The following is a 27971-nucleotide window of genomic DNA, read 5'->3' as shown; positions in this document are numbered from 1 at the left end:
GCGCGCAGCTGTCCAGCTTCCGGAAGTGCGCCTGAACGGGTGGCTCGGGCAGAGGTAAGCCGGTGAGTTGGGCTGGCGGGCGGGGTCGCCGACGCCTGAAGTCAGGCTTGTTGTCGCTGCAGCTCGCTAACTGTCGGGAGCGAGCTGCGGCGGGAACAGCGGTCTCGTCCCCCGTCAACCACCCCGTAGCTTTCGCTGGCAACGGGCGCGTGCGGGGGAGGGGACTGGGGCGGAACGGAAAGTGTGCTCTTCCGGGTTGCCCGCCCCTGGAGAGGGGTCTGGACCGAGAGGCCCTGGGCTCAGGTTGCACTGCTGGGAGGCCAGCGGCTAGTTACCTCGCCCTCTGTGACAACTCCGGAGGCGCCCCGCAGATCCCCAGAAGTCTGCTCTAGCGCTTCCTGGGCTTAAACAGCTGCTGCCTGGGAGCCCTGGAGGAACCAGATAGGGAAACATAACACTTACGTTACAGGGCGGTCCCAAGATGGGCCAGAGCAGAAGCGGAGCCTAAAGTGGGCTGATAAACAAAGGGCTACCTATGTGTGGGTAACTTGCCTGTGTAGAGACGAATGCTACTCTAGATGCGCGTTTCTTTTCGATTCGTCGAAGCGTCAGTAATACAAATAAAACTGATGATCGTGAGTTCCTTTTGTGAGGAGAAGCAAGTCCTCATCAGGGTAAAACCCCATAAGCTCCTCTATAAAGTTATTTAATTTTGAATAAGTGGACGACTTGTCATAAATGCCTGGGGGTAGCTAGCAGTTGGTCTTTGCTGCAAGGAGCAAGTAGTATTAAGTAGTGTAAGATTTAAATACGTAAGATTTAGTATTAATGTTTGCTGAGTAGTCTCCAAATTAGTTTCAGGAACTAGGTGTGACTAAGGTTATAGGTGAAAAATTTGCCGACTGAAATTCTGCTATTTTTGTAAAACTCAGGAAATAAGTTCATTTCGGTAGCAAAGGATATTTGTATAGATGTTAATTTTTAAAACAGAGGTTTCTTTTTAAGTTTTCCTTCTAAACCATCCTAATGCTGAGCGACCCTTTCATACAGTTCCTCATGTTGTGGAGACCCCGGACCATAAAATCACTTTGTTGCTACTTCATAACAGTATTGTGCTACTGTTATGAATCGTAATGCAAATATCTGGTTTTCAATGGTCTTAGGCAACCCATGTGAAAAGTTCATTCGACTTTCCAAAGGGGTCATGATCCACAGGTTGAGAATCACTACTTTAAGCTTAAAAAGCTTAGTTTGCTGTGATTTCATGACCATTATGTGTGAAAATATATTTTAATTTTCATTGCAATGTTTTTGGCTACTGATTATTAATTTCTACAAATTAGAATTTCAAATTCTCTTCTTGACGTTGATTTCTAATTTATTTGTACTGTGTGTACTGGCTGGTTTTATGTCAAGTTAACACAAACTTGAGTCACCTGAAAAGAGGGAACCTCACTTGAGAAAATGTCTTCGTAAGATCAAGCTATTAAGTATTTTCTTAATTAGTGATTGATGCTGAAGGACCCAGCCCATTATGGGTGGTGCTATTTCTGGGCTGGTGGTCTTTGGTTCTATAAGAAAGCAGGCTGAGTAAGCCAGGAGGAGCAAGCCAGTAACAGTGCCCCTCTATGGCCTCTGCATCAATCCTGCCTTGCAGGTTCCAACTCTGCTCGAGTTCAGGCTTCCTTCACTGATGGGCTGTATGATGTGAAAGTGTAAGCCAAATAAACCCTTTTCTCTCCAACTCTTCTTCCACCATGGTGCTTCCTTATAGCAGTAGTATCTCACCCTAAGTAGGACGGAAATTAGGACCAGCATAGCGGGGTGTTACTGTGCCAGACCTGACTGTGTTGTTTTGGGAGGATTATGGAAAGACTCTTGAGCTTTGGACTAGAAAAGCCATGGAGTGTCCAAAGCTCGACGAGCTGTTCTGTGGGAGTGTGGAAGATTATAGAGTGCTGAGAGAAAGGCAGATGCTAGAGGCCTGGGTTGTGAAGGTCTAGAGGGAAGTTGAGAGTCACTTAAGGACTACCAAGGCTGTTGTGTATTTTCAGTTAAGCGTCTGTGGTTCTGGTTAGCTGTGCTTAACAAGAGAGCAGAACCACTAAAGCCGTTCTTAACCTGTGGTTCATGACCCCAGGGTCAAATGACCCTTTCACAGGGATCGCATATCAGATACTATGATATATTTGATATTTCTTGCATATTAGATACTTACATTACAATTTATAACAATAGCAGAATTACAGTTATGAAGTAGCAACAAAATAACTATGACTGGGTGTCTGTAGAACATGAGCAACCTTAAAGGGTTGCAGCATTAGGAAAGCCGCTGTTCTAAAGTAAAACCTTTGCTTTTCTGGTATAGTTATCAGCTGTAGCTAATAAATTAGTGGTGATTTAGAAGATCTCAGTATCACTGATGTGAAATCTTCTAGAAAGTGTTTTCTCATACACAGAAGCTGTGTTCCAGAAGTGGCCAAGGTTGTTTCTTGTGCCGGCAGCTAAACCTGGCAGTGTTAAGAATCACCCAGGTGGTGCTGGTTTTGATGGGATGAAGGGGTCAGGAAAAGCAGCTGAGGTTTGGCACTGAAGAGGCCCTTGGAGAAGGTGCAGCTTCAGTTGCAGGTGAAGCCCCAGAATTGAAGGTGTCATGGGGAGAAGTTGCAGCTTGGTACCATAAAGAGAGTCTAGGAGAGCTACTGGTGAAAAGTGCAGGCCAGTTGCATCAGAAGACCACAGCGTTTTGGAGGTGTCAGTACTGTGGGATGAGCACCCAGGACAGTGGCAGCAGTGGAGCAGAGCCAGCTGGAGCCTAGAAGACAAGCTGTGTGTGCTGCGGAGGACTGAGCCTCAGAAGTGACCCAGGCCCTTTAGAGAAGCCCAGAAGATAGTGAGTGGATCCCAGACATTCGGCATTGAGTTGTTTATATAGTTGGAGTTTTGTTTTACTTTGATTTGGTGTGACTGTGCCCTGGTTCTTCCCTCTTGAAGAAAGTACTTATTTTTGATTTTACAGAAGTTCATAGTTGAGAGGCTTTGGACTTTGAAGAGATTTTGTGTTGGGAGCAGTGAGACCCCAGATCCTGAATTTCTTGTAATCCCCTGATCTGAGTGCCTACAGCTGCTCTGAGCACGAGACCTTCAGGAGTTCCTGATGGCAGGAGAGTGGTTTCTGGTGGGTTTGGCTGGGGTGTGGCTATCTTTATATAATCTGCCCCTGAACACAATAAAGGGAGCATTCTTGGGAAATTCAAGGATGACCCGTGTCGCTGTCTCTCTGTCTGTGTGTGTCTGTGTATTTTATCCTCCAGCCCCTTGCCCGGAGCTTGCAAATTGGGTGCCAGCGCACAGAGCGCAGACACGGGGGCGCGGTGTGCGGGCAATTTTGGGTTTTTGTTTTTCTCAAAACAGGATTTCTTTAGGTAGTCCTGGCTATCTTGGAACTAGCTCTGTAGACCAGGCTGGCCTTGAATTTACAGAAATCTAGCTGCCTCTGCCTCCCTAGAGCTGGGATTAAAGGTGTGTGCTACCACCACCCGACCTGAGATTTTTAATTTCTTTCTAAAGACTTCGGACTTTAAGAGACTGAATGTTTTAGAGACTGGATTTTTTGTGTATTCTTGATTTTTTTTTTTTTATTTGTGTGTGACTCTTTCTCTGTCCCACCAGCCAGCTTCCAAATTATGACACAGAGACCTTTGAAAGCTTAGCTGATTGTTTAGGCTTGTTTCTAACTAGCTCTTAAAACTTAAATTTATCCATAACTTTTAATCTACGTTCTTTTATGTGAGATTCAGTTACATTTACTCTGTACTGTCCATGCTGCTTCCTCTGTGTCTGCCTCTCATTTTCCCAGCATTCTCTCTGCTCCTAAAATCCTGCCTAGCTACTGACAGTTAAACTTTTTATTAAACCAATCAAAATGATATATATCTTCACACAGTGTGATGGAATATTCCACAACCTTTTTTGGCACAGGATTTCTCTGTGTATCCCTAGTTGTCCTGGAACTCACTCTGTAGACCAGGCTGGCCTTTAACTCATAGAAATCCCTGCCTCTGCCACCCAAGTGCTGAGATTAAAGGTGTGAGCCTCCATGGCCTGACTGAGACTAGATTTTTTAAGTGTTTGAATTCTTAAAAGAAATTTGGAATGTTTATATTGATATTCATGTTGATCTTAGGGATGAACAAGAGAAAGGTTATTCTGTAACAGGGATACATTTGTCATGTTGGCAAGGAGTCAGCTGTGCTGGCTACTTTATGTTATATTGATACAAGCTGGCGTTATCTGAAAGGAGAGAACCTCAATTGAGAAAATGCCTAAGTTCTGATTATAGGGCATTTTTAAATTAGTGGTTGATGGAGGTGACCCAGTCCACTGTGGGTGGTACCATCCCTGGGCTGGTGGTCTTGGGTTTTGTAAGGAAGAAATCTGAGCCAGACATGATTAAGTTAGTAAGCAACACTCCTCCGTGGCCTCTTCATTAGCTCCTACCTACAGTTTTCAGCCCTATCTGAGTTCCTGTCCTGACTTCCGTCAGTGATAGACTATGATGTGGAAGTGTAAGCCAAATAAATTCTTTCCTCCAAAACTTGCTTTTGACCAGGGTGTTTCATCACAGTAATCGTAACCTTAATTTGGACACTGTGGTTACAGAATACTTATACTTGGAGTTTGTAGTTGTATGAAATGCATGCATGTTCATGCTTTGTTTTTCCAAGTGTTTCTTATGCACTTGAATTAAGTATACCGCAGCTGTGGGGTCTAGCTTTGGTTGATACTAGAAGACAAGAGTACCTCACTCCTATAGTAACAGCATTGGAAGGCTGATGCATGCAGTGAGATTACCCCGAGTCCAGGCCAACCTGGGCAATAGAGACGGTTCTATCAAACAACCACCCCAAACACACACACACACCCTCACCCTGAAAAATTCCATCAAAACAGCAACAAAAAATTGATACTAGATGTGTTACATGTTGGAGATAATCTAACCGATCTGTTGTAATGACATATGTGTTACATGCTGGAGATGATCTGACCCATCTGTTGTAATGACATGTGTTACATGTTGGAGATGATCTGACCCATCTGTTCTAATGACATACTAGATGTGTTACATGTTGGAGATGATCTGACCCATCTGTTCTAATGACATGCTCTCTATTTCCCCCTTTTTTTGTCATAATATTGTGGCCATACTATTATTGATGAATCACAATTTCTCAAATGACTATTTTTGTTGTTGAGTAGTTTCATTTTTAAAGGATTTATTTATTTATTTATTATGTATACAACATTCTGCCTGCATGTGTGCCCGCACGCCAGAAGAGGGCGCTGGATATCATTACAGATGGTTGTGAGCCACCATATGGTTGCTGGGAATTGAACTCAGGACCTCTGGTAGAGCAGCCAGTGCTCTTAACAACTGAGCCATCTCTCCAGCCCTTGACTAGTTTGATTTCAGATTGGTACAAGCTATAGTCACTTAAGGGGAGGGGCCCTCAAATGAGAAATTGCCTCCATGAAGATAGGGTTGCAGGCAAGCCTGTGGGGCAGTTTCTAGTGATGAGGGAGGACTCAGCTCATTGTGGATGGATGCCACCCTAGCCTAGTAGTCCTGGATTTTTTTTTAAAAAGCAGGCTGAGTAAGCCAGAAGGAAAAAGCTATAAGCAGTCTTCCATAGCCTCTGCATCAGCTCCTGCCTCCAGGTTCCTTCCTTGTTTGGGTTCTTGCCCTAGCTGACTTTCAGTGATGAACTGTTAGATGGAAAGTATGGGTAAAACCTTCCCCAAATTACCTTTGGTCACAGTGTTTCTCACAGGAGTAGATACCCTAGGACAGTCCTCCAGTCTGCTTGACCAGATATTAATGTAACCATGTCAATGAATAGATTTCTATTTAAGTTGCACTGTAGTTGAAGGATACATACTTGACCAGATATTAATGTAACTATGTCAATGAATATATTTCTATTTAAGTTGCACTATAGTTGAAGGATACATACTTGAACTTTCCAGCTATATAAAACTTGTGCCTACAGGGTTTTGACCCTACTTAATGTGCTGGCTTTGTGGGAGCCTAGCCAGTTTGGATGTTCACCTTCCTAAATATAGACGGAGGCGGGGAGGACCTAGGACTTACCACAGGGCAGGGAACCCTGACTGCCCATTGGACTGGAGGAGAGGGAGGGGGGAGAGGGGGGGGGGGGGGGGGAAGGGGGGGGGGGGGGGGGGAAGGGTGGGAGGAGGGGGACGGAAATGGGAGGTTGGGAGGAGGTGGAAACTTGTTTTTTTTTTCCTTTTCTCAATAAAAAAAAAATAAAAGAAAAAAAAAAAGAAAAAAAAAACTTGTGCCTAGGATTTGTTTTGATTAGTGTTTCTTATGCACTTGAACTGAATATATTACAGTTGTGTCTAATTTTGATTGCTACTCCTAGGAGCTAGCATAGTAAGCATATGAAAATTGATATTTTTTTCTTTGTGGAGAGTCCTTATCCTGTTTCTTATTTCAGTTATTTTTCCTTAAGCCATCTTTACAGTAGTTTCTGTTGACTACTGCTTTTCCTTGACTTTGAATCATATTTTCCTATTTATTAGTATATCTTGTAATCTCGGATCACATTCTGACTCTTTTGGAGGCTGTGTTAGCAATTCTGAGGACCAGTTATCTTCTCGAGGGATGTTGCTGTTTGCTGGAGCAGGCAGTATACTTACTCAAGGCTTTATTTATGCTTTGGTGAGCAATCTTTGGAAGGAGCAGAGTGTTTCCCCACAGCTTTCCAAGTTATTGAAATGAAACACCTTACTGTGGATCTGGTAGCAGAGTGCTCTTAGGTTTTGTCAGGGCCCATGAGAGTGGGCCTTACTGGAGGTTGTGCTTGTCACTCTCAACATGGCCTTCCTCCTTCCCGTCTCGGTGTCTTTTCAGCCTGAATGACTAAAAATTCAGTACCTCATTCCTGATTGGCCTTTTGTGTGTGTTCTACTCTTTGTTAAACCTTGGTGTTTCATCCTTGTGGTAGGCATTCTCACGCCTATACCAAGGAGGAGGGGACATCCCATCCCCAGTGCTCCTCCTTGCCTGCTCTTCAGAGTCCAGTCACTTGAACGGCTTTCAGTTCTGTTGTTGTTGCCTCAACTTTTGAGACCATTATGCACCACTTGAACTTGAGCTTCCTGCATTCTGGCTGCAAACTTGTCCTCATATAAGCAGCCATATGGTCTTGGGCTTCCCTCAGCAATTCCTCTCAGTACTACATTCTCTGCCGCTAGGTCGAGTGCCTTACATGTTTTCTCTAGCTTGGGAGTTGCGTAGCTGTCCGACTAGTCCATATTATCACTTATTTTGCCAGAGCCAGACATAGAATTCCCCAAATATGTATTTTTTTTACTTTAGTGCCACTGAGTACTACCTGAGTATATAATTGGAATATGTACACTCTTTTTTTTTTTTTTTTTTTTGTTTTGTTTTTCGAGACAGGGTTTCTCTGTGGTTGTGGAGCCTGTCCTGGAACTAGCTCTTGTAGAGCAGGCTGGTCTCGAACTCACAGAGATCCGCCTGCCTCTGCCTCCCGAGTGCTGGGATTAAAGGCGTGCGCCACCACCGCCCGGCTTGTACACTCTTTTAAAACAACAAACCCAAAAAATAAAAGCTGTAAATTTAGTGAGGTGCACATGAAAAACATATACCATTAAGTTGTTGTTCTCCTCTTTTGCATCCTTGAAAAAATTGACTCTGGTTGGATTTTGAAGGTTAGACTTATCTTCCCTTTCCCTGTTTTCTTTTTATCCTTTCTTCCTTTTCTCCCACTCCTTTCTGTCCTCCTTCCTCTTGTCCTTTTTTATTTAATTTTATTTGTTGTTATTGTATCTATGTTGTGTGTTTGTGTGTGCTTGTGCATGTGCCCCGTTAGTGAATCAGAGAAATGGAGACTGTTCACTCCTTCCTTCATGACATTTTAAGAGTCAGTCCAATGATCCACTGTTATGATCAACTGTAATAAAGTCAGCTATTAACAAAATAAACGATCCTTTGAAAATACTTCAACTTTGGCTCTTGGTGTTTTCCTTTTCACTGCCCCATTTTCTGCCTTTTAAATCCTGATGCTATGTTAGCTAGCTTTGTGCCATTGTAACAAAATACCTGAGAGGTTTGTCTTGGCTTATAGTTGGAACTGTAGGCTTTGGTCTGTCTTCTCTTGTTCCTGTTGCTTTAGCCCTATGATAGTATGCTGAGGCTGTACATGTAGAGGAGACCTGTGCATTTATGGAAGCATATGATCCTTTCAGCATTAGCTTGCATTCCTAGGGTACTAGTAGCTCTTGTCCAGCTTTATTTAGATTTATTTTGAGATAGGATCTCATGTATCTCAAGTTGGTCTTGAAGGATGACCTTGAACTACTGATCTTAATGTGTCTATCTCAGTGCTGGTATTGCAGTCATTGGTCTCTGTGCCAGTTCACAGATGCTAGGGGTTGAACCTAGGTTTGTTCATGCTATGTAGGTGTTTACTCACTGAGCTGCATCCCCATCCTTAGATAGCATTATGTATTACCCTCGGGTATATATACAGAGATGCAGGAGTACATGTTTACTTGGAAACAGTAAAAATTATTTCATGTGTGCATTTCTTTCAGATTTTTTTAAAAATTTAAACTGTTGTGTATGTGCAGATATTCATGTCCATACTATGATGCATGTATGGAGGTCAGGGGACAACTTTTGGAAGTGGTTCTTTCCTTCCATGGGCTCTGGAGATCAAACTCAAGTTGTTAGGCTTGCACAGCACATGCTTTGATCCGCTGATTCGTCATGCCAGTCTCTTATTTTTCTGTTTTAAAATATAGTCTTGCGTTCCCAAAGCATACCTTGAACTTATATAGCCCAGGTTGGTCCCGAATTCACTGTCTTCTTGCCTCTGTTTTCTAAGTGCTAAGATTACAGGTGTGTGCCCCCAGGCATAATACATTTCATTCTTCTATAGAATTTCTGGATATTTAAAGATCAATGAAAAATATAAATATGGACAGAATAAATGTGTAGTTTGCTTTGTAACTTCAAGTTTGCAATGTCTCAAAATAGAATTATATGCACATTGAACAGTTAGGAGCCTGCAGACCTTTCAGGGAGGCACACATGTATGTTGTTCCTGACCACATGTTGTTGTTGTACAGCACTGGCTCTCATTCTTCAACATCCCCAGAAGACGCAGTTTTCTCCAGAGACAATTCCATCCTGGAAGACCCTCATCTAAAAGGCCCTGTGAAGCTAGACAATGCCTGTTGACTTGGGGCAGGCCCTGGGCCTGCTGCCTTCTCTGGCCAAGGCCAAAGCTGAAGATGCCACATTCTCTGGATCAGATGATACCCAGCAAAGAGAACTCACTAACCCTGAGACTGCTCGCCAGCTTTTTAGGCAGTTTCGTTACCAGGTGATGTCTGGGCCCCAGGAGACCCTGAGACAACTTCGAAAGCTCTGTTTCCAGTGGCTGCGGCCAGAGGTTCACACCAAAGAGCAGATCCTGGAGATCCTTATGCTGGAGCAGTTTCTGACTATCCTTCCTGGGGAGATCCAGACGTGGGTGAGAAAACAGTGTCCAGGCAGTGGAGAAGAGGCAGTGACCCTTGTGGAAAGCTTGAAGGGAGATCCTCGGAGACTGTGGCAGTGGGTAAGTGTAGTATCTTGTCTGTGAGTTAAGCCCAGGTTCCTCTGGGGCTAATCTCGTTCATTGTCTTTTTCCTCTGATAGTTCTTACATTATGTAGGGTTTCCAAATCAATAACCAGTCCTTTGATTCTCTGATGCAAGCCAGTCCTGACAACTGTCTATATAGATGCTCAGCTGCTCTCATATTTCAGGTGCCACTCACAAATGCCGCAGACCAGGTGCCTTAACAAACTGGCTGCCAGATTTGGTGACTTGTGGGGCTCTGGAAAGTGCTTTTGTTATTGTTACCAGTTTATTATGTAGAGTCAAACTCATGAACAGACAAGTCCTCTGCCAGGATGCCCCTCATCAGAACCTTGGTGAGTTCACCAACTGGCAGCTCTAGAAATACCATTCTTTAGACATTTTTTCTGGGATTTCATCATTTTAGCACAGTTGCTTAATTCACTTACCATTAATGGTTGGATGCTTGCTTCTGGTCACTTTCCCTTCCCTGGAGTTGGGGGGTGGGGTGGAGTCAGCTGAAAGTATAAAGCCTGAAATCCCATGGTGTGGTCATCTGGCATCCCAGCCCCATCCTGAAGCTAGTTAAGGGCCACCAAGAGCTGGCTTCCCAGAGTAGACTCCAAGGTTTGTGAAAAGTCTGCATTATGCATAATGAAAACTTCTGTGCTGAACAAGCATTCAAGGAGTTCTCAGAACAGAAAACAAAGACGACAGTATGTGCTGCTTACATTAAATCTGGGTCTCCTCATAGCTTACAGTTTTGTGATTTAGTCTTCATCCACATCACTTAAGAAATTTTGAATTACTAAAAGGCAGCCTGAGTTTTAATTATTGTCTGTCTCATGGTCTGTTGTAGAAGACTAGTTCCATTAACTTTCAGCAACCTTGACTCTACATCCTTTGGTAATTAACTGTTTGGTGTCCAGATTGGCATCCAGGTTCTAGGACAAGATATCCCGTTCGAGAAGGCGAACTCAGCACACTGCCAAGGCAGTGAGGTGGAGCCCAGACTGGAAGTGGTGCCTCAGGAACTGCCCCTTCAGAATTCACCCTCAGCTCCTGCAGAGCTGCTGAGCCATGGCGTGAAAGAGGAATCAGACATGGAGCCAGAGTTAGGTGAGGGACGGTTATCCATTGTGCTATGTGGTGCTCTCGGGGAGAAATTTTGAAACTGTGGTTAGTAGGGCAAAATGTATGCTGAAGCTATATAATGCCCCCTGGAAAGTGTGGAAATGACCCAGGTCTGTATTTTAAACTATTATGTGTTCAGGCCATACCATTTGTGTTTTGGTTCTTTGGAGGGAGCTAAAAGAAGTATGGGTAAGACTGTTTGGGAGTTTGGAGGAGGTTGTAGTTGTTAGGAGATAAATATAAGCCTTTGGATTTGATTGGCACTGCAGATTGTTGGTAATTTGTAAAGAATTCATAGTGCCCTCTGGAGAGTGGTTAAGGGAGACGTCTTAAGTCTGAGTCCTTTTTTTTTTTTTTGCCACAGCTCTGGCTGCTTCTCAGCTTCCTGCTAGACCAGAGGAGAGGCCTATCAGAGACCAGGACATGGGAACAGCGTTTCTCCCAGCAGTACATCAGGTGAGCCGGGTCCTCTGCCTTTTATCCCTTGTCCCAGGAGGATTGATGGGGCCACAGACTCAGAAGAGGAGCAGAGATGAGGCTCAATGCACATCACTGAGCTGAGCCTCTGCTTCTCTAGCCAATCATCTTGGCTGATGGGTCTGGCCTCTGGGAAAGGGGGCAGGTTGCTGGGAAGTCTTTGGCCAGATATGGTAGTTTCTGCTTTTTTTTTTTTTTTTAATTACTTTGAGCCTATGCTTAGAAAGGGCTTTTTATTTATTAGTATGAAATACCCACACAGGGGTCTGTTACAAACTCGGAATGGTTATTTCTCAAGAATGACAAGTGAATCTTTCCTCTCTGACATGGGAGTATAGATAAACTGCACACACTCAAAATATATAGTTTGGTAAGTTTCAATGTACATACGCAGCCCTAAAACAAACATAATCAAGAATAAATATTTCCATCACATTCAAGTTGCCTTTTAAGTTTTTCTTTTAAAAGTATCTTAAAACATTTTTATGTGTATGGATGTTTTGCTGGTATGTTTCAGATGCATACCTGGAGGCCAGAAGAGGGCAGATTTTCCAGAAACTCTGGTTATAGATGGTTGAAAGCAACCATGTGTGTTGTAAGGAGGTGCTTGTTTCCCGGCCACCCAGCAGCTCAGACCCAAAATAACCACACAGAAACTGTATTAATTAAATCACTGCTTGGCCTATTAGCGCTAACTTCTTTTTTTTTTTTTTTTTTTTTTTTTACAAGCTCCTTTTCTTTTCTTTTTTTTTTTAGATTTATTTATTTATTAAGCATACAATGTACTGCTGGCAAGGAAGGCACCAGGTATCATGACAGATGGTTGTGAGCCACCATGTGGTTGCTGGGAATTGAACTCAGGACCTCTGGAAGAGCAGCCAGTGCTCTTACCCTCTGAGCCATCTCTCCAGCCCCCTAGCGCTAACTTCTTATTGGCTAGTTCTTACATATTAATGTAACCCATTTCTATTAATCTGTGTTTCGCCACAAGGCTGTGGTTTAATGGGTAAAGTTCCAACCTCTGTCTTTGGTGGGGCTATATGGCTTCTCTCTTACTCCGCCTCCTTTCTCCCAGCATTCAGTTTAGTTTCCCCCGCCTATCTACCCTATCAGGCCAAACCAGTTTCTTTATTAACCAATGGTAATCACAACGTACAGAGGGAAATCCCACATCACATGTGGATGCTGGGAATTGGATCCAGGCCCTATAAAAGAGTATCCAGTGCTCTTAACTGCTGAGCTGTCTGTCCAGCTCCTTTTTTACTTTTTGAATTCTTATCTCTTGTCATTTTCTTTTGTACCCCAGCTATTCTGAGAGACCCACTAACTAACTACCTTCTGTTAGCACACATTTGTTCGTATTTTCTAGAATTTCTATAAAATGAAATTTTACCAAATATAACTTTCTTTTAATGTCTCCTCACTGGTTTTGTGTTGTCTATTCCAGGGGTGCATCTGCTGAACTACATCTCAAGCAGTTGCTGGATAGCTTTGTTTTTATTATAAATATTCTTGGCCTTAATATAGTTATTTAGACAAAGTTTGTTCTATTTTGCCCAGACTTTGTGTGTGTGTGTTTTCATAGAGTAGTGGCTATCTGAAACTGTGGATAACACTGTACACCCTGTACATAGAATGGGGCTTTCTTATCATATCAGTCCTCTGATAAAGGTTAATTGTAAGTTATGAAAGGTAAGAGATTAATATTAACACCTAATAGACAGTAATTATATTGGCACACTGTAATGAGAGTTACACGGGTATGGTTTCCTGTGTCACTGTGTTTTACTGTGTAATGCTGTACTCACCCTTTATGTGCTGATGTCAGATGTCACAGGCCTGTGACAAGATGGAATAAGGTGGATTATAGTGCTGTCACCCACTTTGGTCATAACCTCATAATTCATAGTGTGACAGCAAAACTTCTGTAGTTGTACTTTTCTTTGGGCTGTCAGTTCTCAAACAATGACATGGAGACTTATTAGTTATATGAAGGCTACCTCTCGACTACCTCTTAACTACCTCTTATAACTTAGATTAACCCATTTATGGTAATCTATTTTCTGCCATGTGGCATTACCTTTCTTTCATCTTGCATCTTACCAGCAACTCTGCCTTTCTTTTTCCCAGAGTCCTCTCTCTCTCTGGAAGCCCTGCCTAGCTATTGGTCATTCAGCTCTTTATTAAATCAACCAGAAAGCGCCTTGGCAAAGACATAAATATTCTGCAACATTTCCCCCTTTTGGTCTAAATAAAAAGGAAAGGGTTTAACTCTAACACAGTAGAACAGTAATATATAGTAAGAACAATTATCAGGTAAGAATTACATTCAAAATGTCTACTCCATTTGTATTTGGCAAATTCAGAGACAATACTCCTTTATCTATCTTATCCTGGTGAGTCAGAAGTTTTATACATAATTCGTTTTGTATCTTAACTTGTATTAAGAACCCCAAACCTACCTTTTTAGACCTCAAGACATTTTCTTAGTTAAACAATTTAAGCTTTTATGTCTCTCAACCTTATATATTTTTTACTCCTTTTGTGAGTTTCTTTTCTGAATTTGGTAAATAACACAGAAAACTAACTATATTTAGTCTTCAACCCCATCAGAGACCTGAGAAGGATAAAATATTACCTGAGTAAATAGGAAGTGCAGAGCAAGCATCTTCCCAAGCTATAGAAATATAGAAGCAACAGAGACACCTGGCTGCCTGGACAGTCACCCAAGGTTCCTTTGCAATGTTGCAGCATCCATCTTCTGCCTATAAGATCCAGGATATCAGAGAGACATTTTTGTGAAGTAGGAAGGACTGTCCTACTTGTTTTGGCAAAGATTGGCAGTTGCTTTCTTTTGTGTTCTGCTTGCCCAAATTGGACAGCATACTGTCAGCAGTTGAGGCAAGGGCAGTTTCTTGCCCAGTGGCTAATTTTGCCGCAATGAAAGCAAATTCCATATGAATGTTCTTTAGTGCCTACCATCCTTTTTAAAAGGATCCTAGGTGCTGCTAGGAGCAGACATGTCTCACTATCATGAAAAGCCTTATGTTTTAAAACATCTTAAATAGCATATTCTGTAAGTCTCTGAAGTGTTTGAAGACCACCTATCTATCTAAAACATATCTCTGACCTTAAAAACATACCTAACATGACCACAGATTTGATTGTTAGATGACTAACTACTAACCTGTATTTCTTAGTTATCCTAAACAGTTTATAAAAATGACTTTCCATGTAATAATAGCTTTCAAGGACTAGAACTTTACATTTTTAAATGAGCTGCATAGGCCCAATACCTTAAACAAGAGTAGAAGCATATATACAGTATGTATAACAAAAGTATCCTTTAATGTCTATCAATATACTATATCCCCTATTTTTCTTTTCAGAAAGAGATCCAATTTCCTTTATTGAGGTTTTTGTTTGGCCATGACCAGTAATAACTTGTAATTAACCCTCCCCCCAAAATGATGAACATCCACTATACAACCAGAAACCACCCACCCCACTTCTTGAGAGTGTGGGTGCAATGTTCTTTAGACTCCTTCTTGCTGTCTTGGGGTAACAGCATCTTTAGGGGTCCCTGAGAAAGTTGAGATAATGGTCAAGTCCTGGGGAAACTAACATTTGTTGTCCAGTCTTTGTGTAATATCCAGGGCTTATCTGAAGTCCTGGCTGGAGTAGTACATGAGGCTGGACCATCTCAGCTAGCAGCTTTGAAGTTGTTCTGGAAACAGAATTTTTAGGAAACTGCAGCAGTTGCATTTGGAGGCTAGATCATCTGGGCTACTTTTCTTTATTGGTGTCTGGTTCTTTTGTTCTATAAACAGACTTTTAAAGGTAACATATATATCTGCAGTAACACAAGTATGGAATGTATGGTGTAAATGTCAGCCAAAGATGGTTTTTCTGCTTTATGTTTGAGCAGATAAAAGGTATCTGTTAACTTTATAAGTCCATTTGGACCTTATAACCAAACCTCTATCCATGCCATATAAAAAGAGTCATGAGGACTCTGTAGCCAACAAAATTTATCATGTCTCATCCCATGTAGAGGGATCAGCATATACATCACCTGTCCTGTAGCTTTTTTTCCTTGCTTTCTCCCTCACGTCTGCAGCCAAGATCCTCAGGAGGCCTCCCCCAGTCCAATTTGATCTTTATTAATTTTGAAGGAATCCATAGCTTTTAGTTTCCCACAGAAACAAAAACTCTCCCTAACACAACACATTTCCCTACTTCCATTCTGAGGTTGAGACATCCCTGAAGTATATAGGCTGCTTTAATTCAGCAGTCCCTTCCACAATCCAGTGTCTCTCAGCAGCTGCAATTCACTCATTAACACTTAAAAACTCAAAGTTGACTAAGCAACATCCAGGATCCTGGCTCCTGTGTATTTCCCATCCTTACGTGGCTTTTTTTTTTAATTACTCTTTCTCTAAAGACTTCATTTTATTATTTTAAAACTATTTTTATGACTGTCTATACCATTTTTTTTTAAAAAAAATGTTTTTCTAGCACCTAAGCACATTTTAAAACACATTGTCACCCATTCAGATGTTTTCTTGGCCTGAACCTGGCTTTTTTTTTTTTCTTTTTCCTTGAGCAGACTCAAGTATTCTCTGAGCATGTAACCAAAGCTTAAACTGTTAGATGGTGGTCAGACCCTGTGCTGCAAATGACTGCTCCCCTTGGCTCCCTGAGAGTCTAACCTCATGCTGTCAGGTATGGGCCCCAGAGAGGCATTTACCTGCTCCAACCCTGGAATGAGTTGTGTCTGCCTGCAGCAGTCACTTGTACCCAGTGTGGGCTGTTCAAGTGCTCAGCTGTACAGCAGAGCCTCTTAAAAGTGCTGCACCTCTGTATGCTGAGCCTACCTAAGAGACTGAGGCCGCTAGGCAACTCCTCCGAACCTTTTCCTGCCTAGCTGTTGGCCATTCTGCTCTTATTAAACCAACCAGAAGGCGCCTTGGCAAAAACACATCTTCACAGTGTAGACAAATATTTCGCAACATTACTAGCATTAATGTTTCCTCCTTTTTCCATCTTATGGGTGTAAGACTCATTCTTACTACAGGTCTCGGCAGTATATATGGCTTTTTTTTTCTCAGTGAGTAGAGAATGTTTTCATTTCCACCCAGTAAATATTTTGTGGCTTCTCTGTGGCATGCTACCATCCTTTGTCCTTCTGTTAAGGGGCCTCTGTTGGGTAAAATAGGGCCAGTTGGGCAGAAGCACTATGTTGCTGCAGCAGCAAGTCTGAGCAAACAGCTGCTAAGTGACAAGTGGTGGGTAGTGTGTGCAGGGTGGATTGCTGGCTAACTGTGACTCACATCCTGTTGTGGATTGTATCATCACTCAGAATGACACATAGTTGCTGGGTGTGGTGGCGCACCTGTGATTCTAGCACTTTAAAGAATGAAGTAGGAGAGATGTAGGTTCTAGGCCAACTTAGACTCTTCCGTGAGTTTCAGGGCAGACTGCAGTGTACTGAAGAAGCTGTCTTGAAAAACAATAAGCAAGCAACAGATTATAAGTGAAACAATAGTGTACAACTTAAAACCTAGGTATTCTGAGAGTTCCATTTGATGTCGCAGTCTACCGTTGACAGTGGGCAGCTTAAACCAGAGATGTGAAAATGTAGATGGGGAGGGTTGGGTACAGTACTAGAAAAGCCAGCTACTGAGGGCTAAGGTTTATTTGAAAACCGTCTATTAATTCCTTTTCGTTTAGTGGCATTTTCATTCCATGGTATTTAATTTCTGCAATTCTTTGTAAATTCCGGATATTAGCCCCTATTTGAAGTGTAACTGCTAAAGATTTTTCTCCCATCCTGTGGGCTGTGTGTTCTGCTGCTTGCTTCCTTTTCTATTCGGGTTTTGATTTTCATATGGTCCATCTGTTGACACTTGGTCCTGTTTGTTATTGCCAGTTCTTGTGCTGTTGGTGTTCTATTCAGAAAGTTCTTGCTTACCCCAGTGTCTTGAAGAGTAGTCCCTATGTTTTCTTCTAGAAGTTTCAGCATTTAAGGTTTTAAATTAAGATCTTCATTTCTTTTGAGTTGATTTTTGTACAAGATGAAAGATAAGAAGTGTTCGTAGCTTTGCCATCTTACGTTCAAGTCCTCTATTCTATGCTTTTGGTCTGTGTATTTTTATCATAGAATCAAGCTGTCTTTATCAAAGGATTATTGTTTCTGGAGTATGTTTGGGCAGTCCTGGAGAATTAATATACTTAAAATAATGCAGACACAACTATCACCAAACTTTCAAGTTTTGGATAACTTGAAAGATCAAAGCTGGACATGGGGATACTGGCCTGTAATTGTAGCCCTTAGAAGGCCGAGGCAACAGGATTAGAATTTGAGGTCAGTCACAAAATAAAACCATAACCAGATATTCAGTTGCTCACTAGCACTGTTCATTGTTGGTAATTACACATACACATATATTAGGTGATTGACTATACACACATAGAGTAACTCTATTAGCCAGTTGGTGGCTATGCACACATACAGTGCCTATATTAGCCGATTGGTAACTGTAAACATGCACAATACCTTATTAACTGATAGGCAGTTATACATACAATGCAGTGCTTGCATTAGCGGATTGGCAATTATAGACACATGCGGTACCTATGTTAACTGATTGGCAATTATACACACACTACAGTGCTTGTATTAGCTGATTGGCAGTTATGCACACATACAGTGCTTGTATTAGCCGATTGGCAATTACACACACGTATAGTGCCTGTATTAACTGACAACCACCCACCAAGCACTAAAGCAAAAAAAGTCATCCATTATCTGCCTTAGCAAAGCATTTGTATTTAATGGAATCATTTGAAAATGAAGGGAAGTTTAAATATAAATAAACCTTACCTCCAATCTTGTCTGTAAATTGGGAAATTTTGCTAATTACGTCAGAATACTGAAGGGGTGTGATTACCCCTACATAGTACTTCATTATCAGAAACTATGAATGGGTAGGACTCCTGCCTTACACTGAGTTGAAGATGGCATAGCTCATAAGTCCACAAGGTGGTGCTCTTTCCACACAGGAACATGATTCCCCATCAGAGCACTTACTTGCTCCAGAGTAGGACCTTGGGGTTTTCAGAGGGAAAGGTGATGGCCGCCAGTACCTTGCATCTCTTGTGGGGGTTACATTCAAGCCTCAGCTACTTGGCATTTCTGGAGTGTAGGCTTTTCAGCACTGCTGAGCAACCACGACCCGCAGCTCTGTTGGCTGATGGTGACTGTTGGAGCTTCCGGTGTTTGTACTTGTTGCTTGACACTGCACTTAGCAGCGGTTTTGTGCCATGGAAAATGCTCATTGTCCAGCAAAGCTGGCATTCTGTCAGGTGCTTGCATGGCATCCTTTTCTCAGCCAGCCCCGAAATGAGGGTCTGTGTGTTCCAACAAAAGACTCCTATATTCAGCAATATTTACTCAGGCTGACTGTTTCCAGAAGTTTCATTCATTGAAAAGTAACAAAACAATGTTTAAATTTAATTTTGTATATAAAATATAGTTAAGTATGTATATTGAGAGAACTTCTGAACATTCTGATGTTTTTAATACCAAAATATTCTCTTTCATCCCACCCCTTCTTAGCGGCTACTAATTTAAGACTGTTGGTGTCTCTCCTGGAGACATTCTTGACACTAGGTGGCAGACTTGCTTTAGAGCTGAGGGTGGGGAGTGCGGAGTCCTGTTCTAACAGTGGTACTTGTATTCTTCCTTTCAAACCTCCCAACAAATTCTTGAGCTGAGTGCTAATAGCAGGTGAGAACCAAGACTCCAGAAGGCTAAGTAACTTGTTCAAGGTCATACAGCTAGTAAGTGGCCAGTCTGGGACTTGGGGTCAGTACGTATGTCTCCACAGAGCATGCTGCTGGTCACTGTTGTCAGCTTCTCATGGGGAGGCTGAAGAAATTTCAGTTTGAAAAGTGGATGGATGTGAGATGGGTGGCTTCCTGGTTTTGGGGTTTAAGCCTGCAGTTGAAGAGAAAAAGAAAGGCTCCTTTGGGTAACAAGGGAATACCTTGCTCAGGAGCCCTGAGAATAAAACCAGCTTTCTGTTAGGCCTTCTGTGAACCATTGAGGGATCCAGATACACATAGATGCAACAGCACCGGATGCTTTTGAAGCCCCCAGCTTTTGTTTCAGAATCAGGTTTTGCAATTGACTTCACTGTTGATTTTCCCTACCTTTCACTCTCCACTTGCTTTTCCCACCAATTTAATTTCTTCCCTTTCTCTCTGGAAGATCTAGGTTTCCAATAGTGGGGCTAGCAGGTCCTCAGTGTCATGAGATCAGCGAGTGTGGTGGTAATCTTCACTCCTAAGTACATGCAACAGAAAACCCTGAAGTTTTTCCCTAGTCTTTTCTAAACTAGACAAGAAGTTCTGATCTGGACCTTTCGTCTTCCCTTTGGTTTCTTTGTTCTTGACCCGTGCTCCTGTGAGTTCTTAGGTCTATGGCACATTCCTTCCTCTCAGCTTTCTGTGCTCTGGGAAGCATGTTTACGCCCCTTCATTGGAATGATACTTCTGTATTTTTTTTTTTAGGAGCAGTGGAGGCACCTGGATTCTACTCAGAAGGAACAGTACTGGGATTTTATGCTGGAGACTTATGGGAAAATGGTCTCAGGAGGTGAGGGCAGGGGCCTCTTTGATAGGAGGAGATGAAAAGACTGGGAAAGTATTAGATGTTTTCTGCTCATTCCAACAGACCTGCCTGGGGTTTGTGGGTGAAGGGATTCATGGTGCTATTGTAGGAAGTTGAGGAGATAGAGAGCAGGCTTGTAAGTACGTGTGTCCCAATATTGAAAGTGTTCTGTTTGTCAGGAACTGTGTGAGTGTGTTATATTCAGTAATTCTTTTAATTTATGAAATAAATGTGCATGGTGATGGTCTTCCCCACCCTAACCCCTTATGTTTTCCTTTTTGAGACAGAGTCTCACTTTGTAGCCCTAAAACTCATTCTGTAGACAAGGTTGCGCTTGAACTCACAGAGACTCGTCTGTCTTGCCTCCTGAATGCTGGGATTAGAGGCCTGCGCCACCACTGCTCAGCCATGGCATTCCTCTTTTAAAGATGCTGGAAGTAGCATCAAACCAAGGACTTCCTCACTCTTCCACAGCTCCCAGGGCCTGGGTTATGGTGAACTCCATTGTGACTGGTTTTGCGTCTGTGCTGTCTTCCTATTAAGTTGGCTAAACTAGTAGCTGGTGGAGTCCCTGTCCCGATTCTTGCACTAGCCTGCCAGTGGTCCCCAGACCTTTGGGGTCACCTGTCTAGGTTATTGTTTTCATGGCATTCACCATATGTTCCTGTTCTTTAGCTCTCAGCTGGAATCACTGTCTCCATGTCTAGGGCTCTTTTTTAAAAGACACAGTTTATTCCCAGAGATTCATCTAAGCCCACAAAATTTATCTCTCTTGGTAGCAGGTATTTCTAACTCCAAACCTGACCTGACTAACATAACAGAATATGGGGAAGAGCTGGCAGGGCTGCAGCTTCACATCAGTGAGAAGATACCAAGACTCACCTGCAAAGGTCAGTGGGTTTGGTTGGTCTCCAGCCATTCTGATCTCTTCATATTAAATTGGAGGTAGTGAGTAAAGAGTTTTTCCGTTAGTTACAGCTAACTGTGACCTGGCTTGAATGCCAAAGTTGGGTTTCCTTGTTACTCTCTTCTGGGCTGTTAACATACTTATTTGACCATGAAAGGAAGACCACATGTTGCATCTGCTTTCAGTCTTGTCTAGTTTGATAGTTTTCCTTCTCAGAGAGAATTCACATCCAGACAAAATGGGGCCCATACAGGTAGTTAGAATTCTCTCAGAAGACACTTTGTAGTAGCCATTATTACTATCACCAACAAGAAAATTCAGAGAAAATAACTTTTTTGGATTTTTTAAAAAAATATTTTAATTTTATTATTAGTCTATGCTTATGATTTGTGTGTAGGGCATGCTTTGTCACTGCATGTGTGTAGAGGCCCAGGACAGCTTTATGTAATCTTTTTTTCACCTTTTTGTGGGTTCTGGGGATCAAACTCAGGTCATCTGGCTTGTGTGACAAGCATTGTTACCCACTGAACCATCTTGCTGGCCCAAAATTAAACTTTTCTTACTGTGTTCTAATCAGTAGTAACCACCTACCATCAGCAAAATAAACAAACAGAAAAATTATTTATTTTTTGTCTACCTTTCATTAAATAGCAGCAGTGACTGATGCTTATCATGTTTGAAGACTGGGAATAAGTCTGAATTTATTGCGCTGTGCACTCCTTTGCCCTGGTTGCCCTTTCTAAAACATGTCTGTCATAGAAAATGTAACAGTTCCCTCACGTATACCCTTGCGTACACACATGCCCATTGAACTCTAGAACCTTGGAAAGGGAAAGGCCTTGGGGTGGAAACTGTATGACAAATCTTCCTTTCCCCAATGGAATCTAGTTTTTTTCTTTTGCTAACGTATCGCAAAGAACAAGAACTGATAGATTTGACTTTATTATCATTTTTTTCTTTTTGTGCTGGGAGTCAAGCCAGCTCTTATACATGCAAAGTACACATTATACCCAGTTATGGTTTTAATTTGAAGAAATATATATTGCTGGGTTCTGTTCTTAGCGTCCACGTGGCAGCTCAGCAACTGTCTGTACCTCCACTTCCAGGGAATCTGATGGTCTTTTCTAGCCTCTCTAAGCACCACGCATGGACATGGTGCACAGACATATGTAGGCAACGTACCTATAGACACAGGATTAAGCATTTTTAAAATTACAATATGAATCCCATCAAGTGAACCAGACAGTCCAGCTCTTTCTGGGCTCCTTTCCTCTGTGACACTCAGGAAACATCTTCCAGCTTTTCCCACCACTCTGCTGACATGAAATACTTTGAAATCGATTGCTGCGAAGGAACCCTGGTCCTCTGGAAGAGCAGTAAGTGATCTTACTCACTGAGCCCATTATTATCGTTATTACTATGACATGATACTGATTTTTTGGTGCAGTTTTGTATTTTCAATAAAAATTAGTAAAGAGCAGAGCTTGTCTATACCTTGTAGCAACAGAATTTTGTGATAACCAGCTCACTATATCCTAAACTGTTTGTTTTGTTTGGGGTTTCTTTTGTTTTTTCATCCATCCCTCTTACTGACTTGGCCCGCTAGGTTCTGCATTGAATAAAGCCTGTCTTTATAGCTGGAGATAGAATAGAGAGAATGGGTAGTAGAAGGAAGTTTGGAGAGATTAGTTTGATGGTGATGTGGGCAGATGGGAATAGGACACTGGGAGAGAGAAGTCTGTATAGAGCCAAAGCGGGGGTCCAGCTGTACAAGGAAAGGGCTCTAAACTAGGGTAGAGGCTACAGGGACATGATGGGAAAGGCCAGTTGGAAAATGCAAGTTAATCAGACTGCCAGATTGCAGTTAGACCTGCTGCAGAAGTCCCAAGAGAGAAATACTGTTATACTGTTTTCTTTGACCATATGGAAGGACAGAGTAAAAGCAGATCTGTGTTTGTAATCAGAGTCCCAAAAGGGATTAAAAAACCCCACCACCAAAAAAAATCCCAGGTGATTCCTAAGTAGACACCTTAGCAGCAGGGAAGAGTGGTGAAAAGAACATCACCGAGGAAAGGAGCCTGAGAGAGCTGGGCTGTCTGGTTCACTTCTGATGAAGGAAGCACAGCTCCGGGAGCAGGGTTGGCAGGAGCTGCTCTGTGCAGGGCTGTACGGAAGCACTGGGGAAGACTGTTCAGTTTTGTCTGTGTTGCTTAACTAAATAATTTAGAAATTGATTTTGAAAAGATAGTGTGCAGAGTAGACACAAAGAAGAAAATGAGTGGATATTTACATCCTTTTTGGATTGGAAACATTTTTCTAAGCTTAGAGGCAATAAAAGAAATCTTTGAGGAAAATATTAACAGATACCCATGCTTATGAAGTGAAAAAAATGTATACGTAAAAATTGCTCTAAATTGCAACTAAATTGGTATAAAACATTTTGGTGAACTTGATAGATAAATGATGTCTTTATTATTATTTTTCTTAATATAGCGAAAGTTAGAAAGCAAGTTGATAAGAAAAAATTACTTTCTCAGTAAGATTTGAACAGCATCCTGGAATATGAAAAATAGGTGAAAAAAATTCATCCATTCATCACTGAGGAATTAACACTTAGAATAACAAAAATCCATTTTTTTTGCTGTTCATTTTTTAAATTGTTTTTATTGAGCTCTACATTTTTCTTTGCTCCCCTCCCTTCCTCTCCCCTCCCCTTCAACCCTCTCCCATGGTCCCCATGCTCCCAGTTTACTCAGGAGATCTTAGTTTTTTCAACTTCCCATGTAGATTAGATCCATGTATGTCTCTCTTAGTGTTCTCATTGTTGTCTAAGTTCTCTGGGATTGTGAATTGTAGGCTGGTTTTTCTTAGCTTTATGTCTAGAAGCCACTTATGAGTGAGTACATATAATAATTGTCTTTCTGGGTCTGGGTTACCTCACTCAAAAACGATGTTTTCTAGATCCATCCATTTGCTTGCAAATTTCAAGATGCCGTTATTTTTTTTTCTGCTGCATAGTCAAAAATCCATTTTTCAGTGGCCTAAATAGCATATGTAGAAAAACCATTCAATGCTCAGGTATTTATTAGCCTCCTCCTCATCTCCCCCTGCTTACCAACATACCAGAGGGTGGGAGAGTCCTCCTGGAAATTCAGTTGTCTGTAGGTGTTAAAGTCCTTGAGCTGGAGAGCCGGTTCAGTGGTTTAGGACTCTTACAGCTGACACAGAGACCCTAGGTGTAGTTCCCAGTACCCTCATACAGCTCACAACAATCTGTAATTCCAGCCCTGGGGTCTGATACCCTCCTCTGACCTATGTAGGTGCCTACGTGTACACATAAAATAAATTGAACATTTTTTTTTTTAAAAAAGAACTGTAATGTTCATACTTTTGGTATAGCAGTTGTGCTCTGAAGAATTCCTCAAAGGTATTGATTAGAAAATGGGTAAAAACTTAAGAGAATTGCTTATTACAGTGGTATTTATTGTGGTAAACACATGATTAACAGCATAGGTTTCCAGAGGGGGGAGTTCTTAAGTACAAAATGCATTTATTATAGCCTTTGATGGGTGGCTGTTACTTGGCTCTTTAAGGTGCTGTTTATAAAGATTTATTTAAAGACGAGAGAGATGGTACTTTACCCTTTGAGTGGAATATGTCCTGGCACTCAGAGAATTAATACATCAGTTCTAGTTGTCTGACAGGTGCCTAGATAGCCTTTTGTGTCTATTTGTTTTGTTTTCTTTAAATTTTTTGAGGCAGAGTCTTATGTAGACCTACTGGCCTTGAACCCGCTATGTAGCTCAGGATGATCTTCAGCTTCTATTCCTCCTTCATTCCACCTCCTGGGTGTAGCATTACAGGTATATGTGAGCAGACCCAGCTTAAATAGCCTCTTTTAAACATGGGTGACCTAGGCTGCCCTTGAATTTGTAATCTTTCTGCATTGCTTTCCCACTCTGGGATTATAGGTGAATGGTATTATGCCTGACACTGAATAGAATTAGATTTATAGGGATAATGTAATTTAATTATTTTTTCTTTTTTGGATTTTTGAGACAGGGTTTCTCTATTTTTGCTGCCTGCCCTGGAACTTGCTCTGTAGACCAGGCTGACCTTGAGCTCACAGAGATCCGCCTGCTTCTGCCACCCAAGTGCTGGGATTAAAGGCATGTGCCGCTACCACCTGGCTTTGTAATTTAAAAAAAAAAATTAAGTAAAGATTTTCTTCCAACTAAAATGAAATCTTTTTTTTTAAATATTTATTTATTTATTATGTATACAATATTCTTTCTGCGTGTATGTCTGAAGGCCAGAAGAGGGCACCAGACCTCATTACAGATGGTTGTGAGGCACCATGTGGTTGCTGGGAATTGAACTCAGGACCTTTGGAAGAGCAGGCAATGCTCTTAACCGCTGAGCCATCTCTCCAGCCCCTAAAATAAAATCTTTATCATATGCATCATGAGTAATAATTAAGAACTTACATTATGAGAAAAAGTGTAATTGCTTATACAAGTTAATAAAGTATGTATAGCTGGGTATGGTGACCAGTACCTGAATTCCTAGCTACCCAGGAGGCTGAATAGGCATATTACTTAAACCTAGGAGTTTGAGGCTAGCCTGGCCAACATAGCAAAACCAAAAATATGTATGAAAACATACATAAAAGCAAGGCACACACAGCTGCTCTATTTAACCATTGTGGCACAATATAGCCTTATTGCATTAACCCACAATAAAATGATACATTTAATAGGGTTTATTAGTTAAATTTTATGTTTCTTATAAGAGAACCCATGTTAAATATTAAATAGTCCAGTTTCAATGGTTACTATATAAATGCTGTGTAACCAGATAGAGAACTGATGTCAAGATGACATCAGTGATATCTGAAAATAGGTTATACATATGTACATGCAAATTACATTACAAAGACTGGAAGTCCAGCCATGGTGGTCGTGCTGGCAGTGGCGGCAGCTGCTCATGCTTTTAATCCTAGCACTAGGTGCAGAGGCAGGTAGATCTCTGAGTTTGAGGCCAATCTGATCTACAAAAGTTCCAGGATAACCAGGACCATAAAGTGAGATTCTGTCTCGAAGCAAAGACTGGAAGAAGATATATGTAGTCACATTTGGTAGTGCTGTTGGGGTTTATTGGTTTTCTTGTTTATGTTTATTTTCCCTTTCTAAATTCTTTTAAATTGTGTTTACCTTTTATATATAATCAAATAAAAATCTTGGGGCTACAGGGATGGTTCAACAGTTGAGAGCATGTGTGTCATTCTTGCAAAGGACCTGAGTGTGGCTCACAGATGTCTGTGACCCCAGCTCCTGTGTGGGTACCTACACCCATGTGCGTATATACACAAACGTACTCAATACACATAATTAAAGATAATAAAAAAGAAAACCAACCATCTTAATATGCACGGCTTGCATATTATACATACACGCGCACACACACACACACACACACACACACACATACACACATAAAACATGCTGCTTGTAGAGGGGTCAGAAAAGCCTATGCTGTTAGGACCTGTGGTGTTAGAGTGGCTCAGTTCCAGAGCCAATCTAGCCTTGAACCCAGCACAGGTAAAGGCAGTCTGTAATGCTCAGGAACCCAGGTGCGAGTTTTCTTCCATATTTTATTGATACCCTCTTGGTAAAAAGAAAGAAGATGGCCTGGGTCCATCTTTTCATCAATTGGAGACACGGGAATAACAGTTACTGCCATTTAAACCTTCTTTTTCCTTTCAGAAGACAGGCAAGAAAATGACAAAGAGAACCTAAACTTGGAAAATCACAGGGACCAGGGATCTCTGGACGTTTTCTGTCAGGCATCAGGTGAGGCACCGCCACAGACTGACTTGGATTTCCTGGGTGAGAGTGAGCTGCATCGCTTTGGAGGAGAGAGTGTCCCTGAGGCTCTAGAAAGCCTTCAGGGTGAGGGAACAGGAGGGCAGCTCTTGCCTCCTGAAAGGGGCTCTGGGAGACAGCTAGGTCAGCACATACAGAGTTCTTCTTCAGGAGAGTTGTCGTCAGCCTTGTGGCTGGAAGAGAAAAGAGAGGCCTCTCAGAAGGGACAGGCCAGAGCTCCCATGGCCCAGAAACTGCCTACCTGCAGAGACTGTGGGAAAACCTTCTACAGGAATTCACAGCTTGTTTTTCACCAGAGGACTCATACTGGAGAGACATACTTTCATTGCCCCATTTGCAAAAAAGCCTTTCTGCGAAGCTCGGACTTTGTGAAACATCAGAGAACTCACACAGGAGAGAAGCCCTGTAAATGTGATTACTGTGGGAAAGGCTTTAGTGACTTATCAGGCCTGCGCTACCACGAGAAAATCCACACTGGAGAGAAACCCTATAAATGCCCCATCTGCGAAAAACGATTTATTCAGAGATCAAACTTTAATAGACATCAAAGGGTTCACACAGGTGAGAAACCTTATAAGTGTTCCCACTGTGGCAAGCGGTTCAGCTGGAGCTCCAGCCTTGACAAACATCAGAGGTCACACTTGGGTAAGAAGCCCTGCCCATAGCCACACCCCCAGCCAGCCTGCCAGTCCATTGCAGCCCTGCTCAGCTCTGCCTGGAGGGACTGCCACCAAAAAGGACCTCTCTCTCTAAAGAAGGTTGCAGGGGAGAGGAGCTGGGCACTGTTTTGACATGGAGCAATATTGTTCTGAGTTGGATTGATTTAGTTTTCCCTTTTGCACCAGGAAAAGAAACCAGTCTTTTTTTTTTTTTTCAGCTGGTCTCTTACTTCAGACCCCTTGGGAAAGGCATGTCATGTAGATAATGGCTTTAGTAGCTCTCTCTGACAGGACCCTAACTGGTACAGCCACAATGCTGCTGGCAGTGAGAGCCTCTGATCAGCTTTAGAACTATGGTTCTAGAGTAGGCTGATTATTGCAGAAGGGGAGGTCAGGAGGCCTGAGTGCATGCTTTGTCCGACAGGTGACAAAGTTCTCCTTTAACTGTCCCTTATTTGAAATAAACTGAACTAATCTGGTCTCTGTCTTTCTTAGATCTGCTGTGTTCACTGTGTGTCGACTATCCGTTCTGATATACCACTTTCATAGGGCAG

The 27971-nt window shown here is 42.0% G+C and overlaps 1 protein-coding gene across 4 annotated transcripts; it reads left to right on the top strand.

Annotated features, from left to right (window-relative positions):
- Znf18 (zinc finger protein 18) lies at positions 1 to 27896 on the top strand. Of its 4 annotated transcripts, none has more exons than XM_005349859.2 (7): positions 1 to 54; positions 9184 to 9677; positions 10608 to 10797; positions 11177 to 11268; positions 19867 to 19951; positions 20749 to 20856; positions 26639 to 27896. In XM_005349859.2, exons 2-7 carry the CDS (start codon positions 9285 to 9287, stop codon positions 27421 to 27423), a joined length of 1653 nt encoding a protein of 550 aa, XP_005349916.1. In that variant the 5' UTR covers positions 1 to 54; positions 9184 to 9284; the 3' UTR covers positions 27424 to 27896. The 4 variants fall into 4 exon arrangements, with proteins under 4 accessions (XP_005349916.1, XP_013202469.1, XP_013202470.1 ...); XM_013347015.2 differs by having other exon boundaries at positions 20746 to 20856; positions 26642 to 27896; XM_013347016.2 differs by having other exon boundaries at positions 20746 to 20856.
- Positions 27897 to 27971: the final 75 nt, after the last annotated feature.

This window comes from Microtus ochrogaster, chromosome 7 (assembly GCF_000317375.1).
Source record: "Microtus ochrogaster isolate Prairie Vole_2 chromosome 7, MicOch1.0, whole genome shotgun sequence".
In the NCBI taxonomy this organism is placed as follows: Eukaryota; Metazoa; Chordata; class Mammalia; order Rodentia; family Cricetidae; genus Microtus; species Microtus ochrogaster.
Note: the sequence above shows the minus strand (reverse complement) of the source record. Positions and strands in the feature narration are given on the sequence as shown.